This window comes from Gopherus evgoodei, chromosome 8 (genome assembly GCF_007399415.2).
Source record: "Gopherus evgoodei ecotype Sinaloan lineage chromosome 8, rGopEvg1_v1.p, whole genome shotgun sequence".
In the NCBI taxonomy this organism is placed as follows: Eukaryota; Metazoa; Chordata; order Testudines; family Testudinidae; genus Gopherus; species Gopherus evgoodei.
The window spans coordinates 81,249,075-81,261,296 of NC_044329.1; the positions used below are offsets into that span (position 1 = coordinate 81,249,075).

The 12,222-nt window shown below is 39.8% G+C and overlaps 1 protein-coding gene across 1 annotated transcript in view; it reads right to left on the reverse strand.

Moving 5' to 3' along the window:
- PKN2 (protein kinase N2) overlaps nt 1-12,222 on the reverse strand; it is a 137,124-nt gene that overhangs the window by 59,838 nt on the left and 65,064 nt on the right. Inside the window, 1 exon segment of the mRNA XM_030572499.1 lies at nt 9,457-9,757. Within this exon segment, the coding sequence (XP_030428359.1) occupies nt 9,457-9,757 (301 nt within the window).

Here is a 12,222-nt window from a genome sequence, read left to right on the forward strand (position 1 = left end):
GGTTGGGACCTTTAGGTCCACAACACAACACTCTATTTGAGCTTACTGAGTAACTTGTAGCAATAGTGGGCTGTTATCTTCAATGTGGATCAACTACTACAGGAGAAAAAAAATCCATTTTGCTAGTGATTTTCACAGCTGTATACTAGATAGCAAAGAATGCTGAGACTCCAGAATCTTACATTCATTACCAGGTTTTGGAGGGGAGAGTTCTCTCATGGTTATAGACTTCTGCGCTGGTGCTCCTATTTTCCCATTCACTCTCCTCTTTCCCAACTCATATTCTCCTACCCTACCTAGCTCCTATTGTCCCCTGCCTAATCCTTTCCCAACTCCTTTGCATTTAAGTCAAGTTGCTTCCTCCTGCTGCCCAAGTGCTATCGGAGGGTCATTGAGAGCCCCCGCCTGATATCACATTGGCCCCCTAGAGCAGTGGTATTCAAACTTTTTTTCTGGAGATCCAGCTGAAGAAAATTGTTGATTCCTGTGACTCAATGGAGCTGGAGATGAGGGGTTTGGAGTATGGGAGGGGCTCAGGGCTAGGACAGAGGGGGTGCAGGGGTGAGGGCTGTGAGGTGGGGCCACGAATGAGGTTCAGGGTGTGGGAGGAGGTCAGGGCTCTGGGCTGGGGATGAGGGGTGCAGGAAGGGGCTCAGGGCTGGGACAGGGGATTGGGGCACGGGCTTACCTTAGGCGGCTCCCAGTCAGCAGCACAGCGGAGAGGCAGGCTTTCTGCCTCTCCTGGCACTACAGACCGTGCTGCACCCCAGAAGCGGCAAGCAGCAGGTCTGGCTCCTAGGTGGAGGTGCAAAAGTGGCTCAGCGCAGCTGTTGCCCGCAGGCACCCCTCCTCCCCCAGCTCCCATTGGCCGGGAACTGGCCAATGGGAGTGCAGAGCTGGTGCTCAGGGTGATGGCAGTGTGCAGACCCCGTAGTCCCCCGCCTACGAGTCAGACCTTCTGCTGTCCACTTCTGGGGCACAGCACGGTATCAGAACAGGTAGGGACTAGCCTGCGTTAGCCAGGTAGCACTACTGACAGAACTTTTAACGGCCTGGTCGGCAGTGCTGACCAGAGCCGCTGCGACCCAGTCTCTTCCATTCTGCAAGCCAATTCTCAGTTGTGACCCACAGTTTCAAATCCACTAATCTAGAGGAACAAAAGCAGGAAAATTTCTGCTTAGCCCCTGCAGGATAGAGCACATTCAGTTGCTCTGTGGGGATGGAACATGCTCAGTGAAGACAATCCTCAGAGAACATACTGCCAGGGGTGCTGGAACAATTTGTACAGTGGGGGTGCTGAGAGCCATTGAATCAAATTCTAAATCCTGTATATGATGGAAACCACTTCAAGCCAGGGGATGTGGCAGCACCCCTAGAACCCCATAGTCCTATGCATACTGCCTGCCTCCAACAGACCTTTACTGTGTATGTGTGAACTATAATTTTTCAGAAACTGATGACTTAACCAACTCAAATTTGGCTTTCACAGGAGAAGGCAAAAGGCACATCCCTAACACCAAGGCAAATGCCCTTGTAAATTTTGAGTCACTGCTCCCAAGCATGGAGACATTAGATCGGGGTCCCCAACGCAGTGCACGCAAGTGCCATGGCACCCGCCAGGGCATCTAAGTGCACCCACGTACTGACCAGTGGACGAGCATCCACTGAAATGCCACCAACAAGCAGTGTCATCCAGAGGCGTCACTGCCAAAATGCCACCAATTTTCGGCAGCGACGCCTCTGGACGACGCTGCTCGTCGGCAGCGACACTTATTGACATTGCCGCTTGTTGGTGGCATTTTGGTAGATGCTCGTCCTCTGTGACTTGTCGTCTGGCACCCGCCAGACGAAAAAGGTTGGTGACCACTGCATTAGATCTTCTCAAGGAAATGGCTATTGGAATTTAACAAGAGCAAAACAATGTATTTTTGAAAATACAATAGAAAACAATAGAACCATTTTTTGCTGAAATTCTTCCCCTCTCCCACCTCCAATTAAAAAAAAGCAGGAAACACCCTGAAGCAGGCATCTAGCATAGAAAATTTCAGGTGAATGGTTAAAGTTTTAAGCAACTGAAAACAGGATCTTATAGTTGAAAGTGTTGGGCAACCTTAACTATAGGCAGCACTACCAGCAATGCCTTTAATGTGCCATCTCTCTGTACTGTCTGTTTAGGTTGTAAGTACTTTGGGGCAGGAGCTATGTCTCATTCTATATTTGCACAGTACCTATCACAATGTGGCTCCAGTCTCAACTGGGGCCAGTTAGGCACTACCATAACACAAAACAAGAGTAATAAATTCATCCAGGTCGTTTAAGCTTAAAATTATACATGATCTTAAGTACTTTGCTAAACTGGTACAAAAGAAAGTATTTTGCAGGTGGAAGAGGTATGTGTGAATGAAAGGGTTCTCCAATTATTTAGCCACATTTGCTTGCACAATAATGAAAATGCAGGATTTTATTTGTATATTGTATCCTTTAATTCTTATACTAATGAAGCCGGTAATCTTACAGCAGATGTGGAGAGTTTTACTTACTGCGGATTAACAGCCTTTCACCTACTGATGCCTAGATGAAGTTACAATTTATTTAATGAATGAAGTAGTTTGGCTTTCAATACAGATTTTAGTGGATGTCTACCTGGTTCCCATAACTAGCATGATAATTTTTGCTCAGACTAGAAAACACAAGCGGTTTTTGGTTAAAACTACTGAGTACTGGCAGAGTTGAGTGGTAACACGTACATCAGTTGTTTGCACTACATATTTTTTAACAGTTTCAGTCTTTTGCTTTTGTGAGAGACACTAATTCACCAAATTCACAAAACAAGTTAAAGAAAATATTTTAACTCACTGATGACCCATTTCTCACATTTTAAAAAAAGACAGGGTTAAATTTGAATCATGGTAATTTTCAGTTTGAAATGTTTCTGTTCATAATATATGACCATGACCTTTTATTCTCTGGACTTCTTCAGCTTGATTTGTACAGTACTTATTAGCAAACATGGTTTTTGCTTCTAAATCCTCACTTTGATGAACACTGCCACCCAAATTGCAGTCATTAGTGAAATAATTGAGCTCATCTCCTTCTGAAACTGTCATGCATTTCTGTGGGGATTGTTCCCTCGGATGCTAAGTGCATTATCTTTTCAACAAGCTCAGCATGAGATCTGGGAACCTAGGTTGCTTCCTGAATTTAGTGTCCCAGATGGTACCACCGCATGCTGCTAAGCTATTCAATTAGAAGCAAGCACCCTTGGTAACTAGGTTAACTTTAATCTTATTTTAAATTATTTAATTGTATTTTAGCTCCTTCAGTGTCATGACCAACAGAAGCTTCTGAGATGCACATTGCTGTGTTTTTACTACCAACAGCTCATGCTAGGAGATCAAATCAGTACTCTTTCCTTGAGCACACAGTAAGTTCAAAGGCAATGGAACGGATAAGAAAAATTGTTCCATATGGTTATCAGCAGTTTCAAAATGTATAATGCTTATTAAAAAAAGCTACAATAATCTTGTTTTGGTGGCTTTTGAAAACTATGAGGAAACTACATTTACGCAAAACTCCAACACTAACCTACTGGAGACATCCAAAGTATAGCATAAAACTGGGAGAACGACAATGAAGCTGGTTGGTGAGTCTTGCCCACATGCTTAGGGTTTAGCTGATCGCCACATTTGGGGTCAGGAAGGAATTTTCCTCCGGGGCAGATTGGCAGAGGCCCTGGAGGTTTTTCGCCTTCCTCTGCAGCGTGGGGCATGGGTCACTTGCTGGTGGATTCTCTGCAGCTTGAGGTCTTCAAACCACAATTTGAAGACTTCAATAACTCGGACATAGGTTAGGGGTTTGTTATAGAAGTGGATGGGTAGGGTTCTGTGGCCTGCTTTGTGCAGGGGGTCAGACTGGATGATCACATTGGTCCCTTCTGACCCTAGAATCTATGAGTCTATAAGCATAACTTACACACATTCAACACAGTCCAATACCTTTTTTCTGGGTTAATCACCACCACATTGACTTAAGTTTCATAAACCTCTGCCTCTCATTTTGAATAATGTAACATTCTGGAAGATAACGAGAGATCTAGATACAAAGCCTTACTTCTAAAACAAAGCTAGATTCACCAGCAACTCCGTAACAGAGAAAAAACCTAATTTATGCTGTGGCAAAAGCTATTACCTTTGAATCATCAGAGCAAATATGCTGAACCTAATGGTAAATTCAATACTACAGCTTTTTGAGCAATCTGTGCTTAATGACTCAGGTTATTGCCAATTCCTCATCTAATCCTCCTCTTGAAGCGGCTGCTGAAAATCATTTCTTATGGCATTAAGACATGTAGCTCTGTAGCCAAAGCACTATCAAAACAACTTTTATAATTCATATACATCTCTGTAAATTAGATTAGCAATTTAATTTGTAACAGTTATGGCAAGTATTTATGTGCGTAAAAAAATAAACTATGCATCTGATGTTGACAAAAAGTAGAGCTGTCAATTAATCGCTGTTAACTCACGCAATTAACTCAAAAAAATTAATTGCGATTAAAAAAATTAATCACGATTAATAGCACTGTTAAACAACAGAATACCAATTGAAATTTATTAAATATTTTGTATGTTTTTCTCGGATGATTACCCAGCACCTGTTCCGTTTTAAGAACACTTTCACAGCAGACTTGACGAAACCAAACAAAAAGGTACCAATGTGAGATTTCGAAGGACAGATACAGCACTCAACCTAAGGTTTAAGAATCTGAAGTGCCTTGCAAAATCTAAGACAGACGAGATGTGGAGAATGCTTTCAGAAATCTTAAAAAAGGAACTCTGATACGGAAACTACAGAATCCAAACCACCAAAGAAGAAAATCAACCTTCTGCTGGTGGCATCTGACTCAGATGATGAAAACGAACACGCATCTGTCCGCTCTGCTTTGGATCGTTATCGCGCAAAACCTGTCATCAGTATGGATGTTTTCTAGAATGGTGGTTAAAGCACGAAGGGACATATGAATCTTTAGCACATCTGACATATAAATATCTTGTGATTCTGGCTACAACAGTGCTATGCGAAAGCCTGTTCTCACTTTCAGGTGACACTGTAAACAAGACGTGGGCAGCATTATCTCCTGAAAATTGTAACCAAACTTATTTGTCTGAGCAATCTGCTGAAGTAGGAGTGAGTGGACTTGTAGGTTCTAAAGTTTTTACATTGTTTTATTTATTAATGCAGTTATTTTTGTACATAATTCTACATTTGTAAGTTCAACTTTCATAATAAAGAGATTGCACTACAGTACTTGTATTAGGTTGTAATAAAAAATATAAAATGAGCACTATACACTTTGTATTCTGTGTTGTAATTGAAATCAATATATTTGAACATGTATAAAACATCCAAAAATATTTAAATAAATGGTATTCCATTATTGTTTAACAGTATAATTAATTGCAATTAATCACGATTAATGTTTTTAATCACTTGACAGCCCTAATAAAAACTAGTACTGACTACAGTTAGATGCTGTGCCATAATAAGAGTCCATACTAACATTTGCATAGCATCTTCCTTCTGTAAATCCTGACATGCTTTACAAGGATTATCTTTACAGCCATCTGATGGATAAGAAAACACGCAAGGAGAGGTAAATGACTTTCCCAAGTTACCATAACAAATCAGTGACAGAGACAGAGAAAGAACCCAGGGTCTCCAGAGTTCCAGTCCCAGAGCTATCTAATGAATCCCACTGCATTTAGGTGCCTCATCCGTACATCACTTAATCAACATACCATAATTCTGACCTGCAAAAACCTAGTTCTTTATTCTTAAGTAGGACTATGACATTTATTTGTCTAGAACCCTGAATCCATCAAGTAAAGGAGAGTTTGACTTTACTGCTTTCCACAAACATGACTGAAGATCCACAAAGAGGCCATGGCGACCGGAGCAAAAGCTATTTTCGCAGCTGTTAGTCTTCTTCTCTCACAAGACCAGTCTGAGACCATGTCACCAAGTCTCAGGGTATCTTCTTTCCATATTCTGAATGGCAAGGGACAACTATCCCCCAAATGCATGAACACTGGGCAGGAAAAAGTTGTAATCTGTAGTTTAATCTATAACTAAGCAACTACTGGGAGTTCCCTACCAACCACGTGCTAGGTAGGATGTCCCCACAATCTAGCAAATGGTTATTGCAAAACTCACAGTGGCTCCCAAGCTTCTGTGCTAAATATAAGTCTCCATATAACCCTTCAGTCTGAAGTGTACTAAGAATAGAGTACTGCCATCTTATGGAAAGATGGGCATTACCAGCACCCTCAAAGATGGTGAATGTTGGAGTTCGTAATGAGCACTTTTAGAGAGGCCAGATGAGAAAGTGGACAAATCAGCATTCCCTGAAAACTCCAAAGAGAACACCTTTGATCCAAGATTGAGAGTGAGTCAGCCCTCTGAATATAAAAAGATGGTGATCTTCATGATCTAGCCACCTCCCCTTAGATATTAAAATTCATACATCTGAGCCTTTCAAACAAAGATTACCAGTGTGATTTTGTGATGGATCGATGCTCACTAACACATAAATTTATGACCGAAGCCAGGAGTTTAACATTAATCCAGCATACCACCTAGTCCATGTACATCTATTATCAAAAGAGGTTGTATCAGCACATCAGATTCTCAGTCTTGAGAAAGACAGGAAATTGACTGATAGCAGGAGGTTTTTACTGTGAATTAACATGGAAAGAGCTCAGAGAGAAAATAAATTTAAATTACACGGACAAATGGTGTACAAGAAAAACAAACATCTCAATATTAGAACTAAGTGTTTCCTCAATTATCAACTTAAACACTAACAAAAGATTCCTAAGGTTTCTAGTCTTCAGAAAGGTTGTGAAATATGTTGTTAAAGAATTTAAGGCTTCCATAGGAATAACTGATATGAACTAGAGCTAAGAACAAGAAGATATATACACTGAATTAATAAGAAACACTCCCCCACCCCCCGAGACTTAAATATACACACATATCCCTAGATGCAAGGAATGTACTGTATATGTGCAATTGTCAAAATATAAAAATGATGACATACTTTGATAGGACAATATTGAAATAATCACTAGGAGCAAGACTGTAAAAGCTCTGTATGGACTTAAAAACAGCAATTAGATAAGAAAGGAAATTCAGAAATAGCACTGAGTAAATAGTGAGATTAACACCAAGTAAAAGCAAGTGGAAGCAGACGCCTATTAATCTTGTGGTTGGTAGTTTGCTGTTCTGAAGGTTCTTGCAACAACCTGAGGATACAGTCTTCCTCGACTCATGCTGGAAAAAAAAAAAAAAAGAAGAGTCATCTCCCGTGTCTTTCACTTTAAAGCTCCACTATGGAAGACAAAAAGGGCCCAAAGAGTTTTGGAGCTGCCACTTGTTAGCAAGAGGTATGAGGAAGCCTCTGCTGGATAACTCTGGCCTTCTCAGAAAGGGATCAAAGGAAGAGTCAGACTCCTTCCCTGGTTCTTCTGACCCTGCTCATGAGCTACACTGTTCTGCTGATGGTCAGTTGCACTTCCTGAATCACTCACTAGTAAACGTCACTGTTGAACTTCTCTTGCAGCAGAGCTGTATGTACATTCTTTTCCAGGCCCTGTGGAAGATGTTTACTACTAACTGAAAGCTACTTGGTCCTAGAGAAGCTGACACTAAAACAAAAAAGCAAGCAGGCAGGTGAGTGCAAAGAGAGAAAAAGAGGAATGGAGACAAGAGGGATTGGCCCCAGTTTGTTTAGTGCTGTTGCTCTTGAACATGACAAACACCTTCCCCATCCCATATTGAACAGCAACAGGGAAGCAGAAAAACTAAAAAAATTAAAGACTATTTGAATTAAAAACATAGTATTTAAAAGTGCTCCATCAAAACCATGATTTTAAAAAATATTTAAATTTAAAATCAATAGTGCGCCTTTCAAATACCAATTGCAGAGTAAAACCTGCAGGGACTGATTTGTGTACAGCATCCAGCAAAATGAGACCCCAATCTTGGATGCTACTGTAATACATATAAGGATTCTTCCTGTAGACAAATAGCACTGGAAATCTCAAGAACGTGATCCCTTTTAGAGTGTTTCATTTGAGAGAGAAAGTGGGATGTGACAAGTATCTCCACTCTCCTACTTCTGAAGTGATTCTATTTTAAAAAGCCTCCAAATTTATGTCTGTACAGATTTTTAAACAAGAATCCACCTGCAATCTAAATAGCTCCTATTTCTTCACCTCTTCATTAACCACTTTAGTCCTCTGCAATGCTCTGTTACTCGATTATAGCATGTCTTAACTCATGAGAGAAATTACATACAAGGTTTTAAATATATGTTAGATCTTGAAGACATACATAAAATGTACGCAAGCCTAACAAGGGTACTCAGCACTTTGGCAGCATGCCACAGTCTCAGATATCATGAGTTACTGAAATCACTTGCCAGGATGTTTCAAGACTCTCACTGCATCCTTTACTTTAAAACAAGATTAATATGTTCCTTTTATTCTGTTGCCCAAACTTCTCAAGACTTGACAGTCACTTAAGAGACACCTCAATGGCATGTGTATATTTATACAGACTTATATTGGCAATATTTTAATGTCAAATCATCATACTGTCCTTATCCAAGTCATTTCACAATACTGAAAAAGGCATTTGTTTGACTGTTTACTTTCAAAACATTCCATTTTGAAATGCCAAGTTTGATATTTTTCAAAATTAATACCAACTCCCTGCACTTCCACGGAAAATACAAGTTAGAGTATAATGTAGTTTAAAATATCATCAGTTAATGACAGCTTCTACATATGTAAAATCCCTAAGATTTATTCAAATTGTTATGATAAACAGACATTTTTACTGCAAATTAGCCAATGAATAGTATGACACACACTTTTTTTTTTTTGATAAATGTAAGAGCTAGTATTTTAGTTTCAAACTATTAAGGCAAAGGGTTCACAAACCTTTTCATAACGTAAATCATAAACACCTCTCGTACCACTTGCCCACCCATTTGCAATCACAACATTCCTTGTGGAAACTACATGGAAAAGAAATATTAGGAAATTATGTTTCTAATTTTGGCAGTCTTCTTAATCATTTTAGTAACTGGAAGTAATTGCAAGCACCACATGACTAGCCAGTGGTCTCCTGACCACCAGCAATTGCTCTGTGGACCACCAGTCATCTGAAAGACTAGTTTAAAACTTCCTTAAAAAATCTAAAACTATTCCAATGATTATTTGAGGCAAATATAAATGTATGTTGGTAATTCTTTAAAAGCTATTGAAAACCAGGTTACAATAGCAATCCTTTATAATTAGAGGATTTCATTTAAAATAAATCAATGTAAACAAAGGTACAAAATGTCTAAGCTATGAGAAAAAATTAATAGCTTTTAGTATTGTATTGTACCTGTAACATCTTCTGGATCTGTTACAACAATGTGCGCATTTAATTCCTGCAATTTATGATGCAATTCTTCCAATTTCTTATTTGATTTTTTCAAAATGTTGTCCACGTAAGCCAAGTTTTTTTTATCTGTTGTGACCTTTCTCAGGTTCTCTGCTCCTTCCTTGATTTTAAGTTCCTTCCTTATTTCACGTTTGATTTGGTCCTTTATTTCATCCAACTTCTGTTGTACCATTGTGTCTGAGAAGTCCAATTTTTGGCCAATGCTTACATTTTCCAAGACTAGAAGACTTCGGGTATCCCCCTACAGGGAGAGAGGAAAAAAAAAAAAAAAAAAAAAAAAAGAGAAGCAAAACCAGAGGTTAGCTGCTTGCAGGACTAAAAATACTAGGCTCATGTCCAGAATATGTTAGACACTCACCTTGAGAAGCTATTTACTAAATATTTATCTGTCATGCTGCCCCAAAGCAACAAGCCCATAAACTTGTACAAGTCCACTGAAGTTATGCTTTACAAGTAACAGATTTGTTTTAAATCTAGTGACATCTTTACTATGGCTATTTTTTAAACAGAAAGACTTAAATACCTCTGGATTTGTCATGCACACATGCGTTGCCTTAGAGCCATATTGGCATTTTTCACGATTTAATTGTGAGTTTTAGTAGACTAAGTGGATCTAAGCCGTAACAATTAATTCTTACAGTTAGTAACAAAGAAGAATTCCTATACATTTACCTTAGAATTTCAATAGTTATCCTATTTAAAAGTATTTTAAAAAAAATAGAGCAACCCTTTCACAGGCTTAAAGAAACACTGCAGTGTTATAGATACTAGACATTTTGGAACATATTTTACTGGAATGAAAGTTTCTCTGATTTGCTTTTTTCAAATTTTTATTTAGAGGGATTTAAAAAATGAAATAAAAGTTGCAACTTCCTTTCTTGGCATAGGTAGATGGGCAGAGGAGAGGACGAAAGTATAAAGAATCACTGAGCAAAATAGGTTCCTGTAAAGTGTAGGAGTGGAGAGCGACCATACAAATAGTTACTTAAATTACAACAAGTGTGGTTCAAATATTTTGTTTGTGTGGATCCCACTTATTCTGCATGTATTCACTGGGGCTGTGCCTGCACCCTGCATACCCTCATGCCCCATTCACCTTGGACATATAGAGCAAAGCAGCCCTGACCATTTCATTTCCCTTGCTAATTCAGAATCCCAGTAAAGATGGATTCGGAAGGAACAGGATGGAGTGCAGGTTGTGGGTGCCACACCAACAAAGTATTTTAAAGAACCAGTTACTGTGAAGTAAAACAGCCTTTGTCCATGTAGATCCCTTCCTTATAACTAGCTATTAGTTCCCAGATTAATAGGAGGAGGATCTGAGGAGTCTTATCTACAGCTAGCTAAATAAGGCTTGCAGAATTAGTCTACTAAATTGGAATGTGATCTAGTCTCCAAATCCAGGGCATAACATTTAGTAAAGGAATGTTACTGAGCTGTACGTAGCTACCCTGCAGATGTCTGATACAGAAATATTTCTTAGATATGTTGAAGAGGTTTCCAGAGCTGTTGTTGACTGTTGAAGGAAGATTTATATCTGCTAGTTAGTAAAAGATTGATCCACTCAGATAATCTCTGGGAAGAACCGATTTAACATTCCACAGCTCTCCCTAATGGAAAGAAAGCACTTGGACATGAGTTAAATGTGGTGGGGGATGTTCCATAAGAACTATTTTAAGCTCCACAGATAGGAAAGGCTATTGAATGGAATGATAGGTGTGAACCATTTCTTTTAGAAAATTTAAACAGTGGGATGAAAGAACACAATTTTGAATGTGAAGACGATATGCTGAAACAGCAGCTAAATGGACCCTAATGGAGCTGATAGTGCGGCCCTGTAGCCTGTGCTGGAGGACACAACCCAGAATCTTGGGAACATAAGCTTGCAATGGGTCCAGACCTTGGTGTGAAGCCAGATTAAAGATCTTTTCCACTTTCATCAGTAGACTGATCTTGTAAAGGTTTCATTCTCAGTGTCAGGGATTGTTCTACAAGTCCAAGACAGCCTCTCTGTGGGCTCCTTCAGCCAACTTCCAAACAGGTACAGGGACGGGGACAAGATGGAGATTTGGCCTCAACAGAAATCTTGCAGATTGGAAAAAGAGCGGTTTTATGAGCTGTGTATTAGGGGTGACTGGAATTAAAACAGAAAAGGGATGAGAAGCATTGTGGAGGGACTCTGGCATGGTATATTCTCTGATAAATTTTTGTTCTTGCTGATGGCAAAAATAGATCTATCACAGGGAGCCCCATCTGTGGGAATAAAGGTTTGAGAATGGAATCTATTAGTCACCACTCATGGCTGCTGAATACTTTCTGCTGAAGTAATCTGCCAGATAGCTGTTTGCTCCTAGTAGGCGAAGAATTATGGGAGTTATCCTGTGAACATGGCAACATTCACACACACACGCTATCGCTATACTACAGTGGAGAAGTGTTATCTGTCAGGATCTCTGCTGTTCTTTTCAAGAATGGTGGAAAACTCTGGAAGCTGGCTGAATAACCAAGAGTTCAAGCACACTGGAATGGAGCAAGGACTCTCTCCAGGACCATCCTGCTTTGAATTTGTAGGTATTTTTGATAGGCCCCTCCCAACCAGCCATGGCGGCATCTGTAATCAGCATCACCATGGGAGGTTTGGTGCAGAATGGTACTCCTTTGCAACTATCTGGGAGTTTGTCTACCAGTTCAAGGGAACTGTATGGT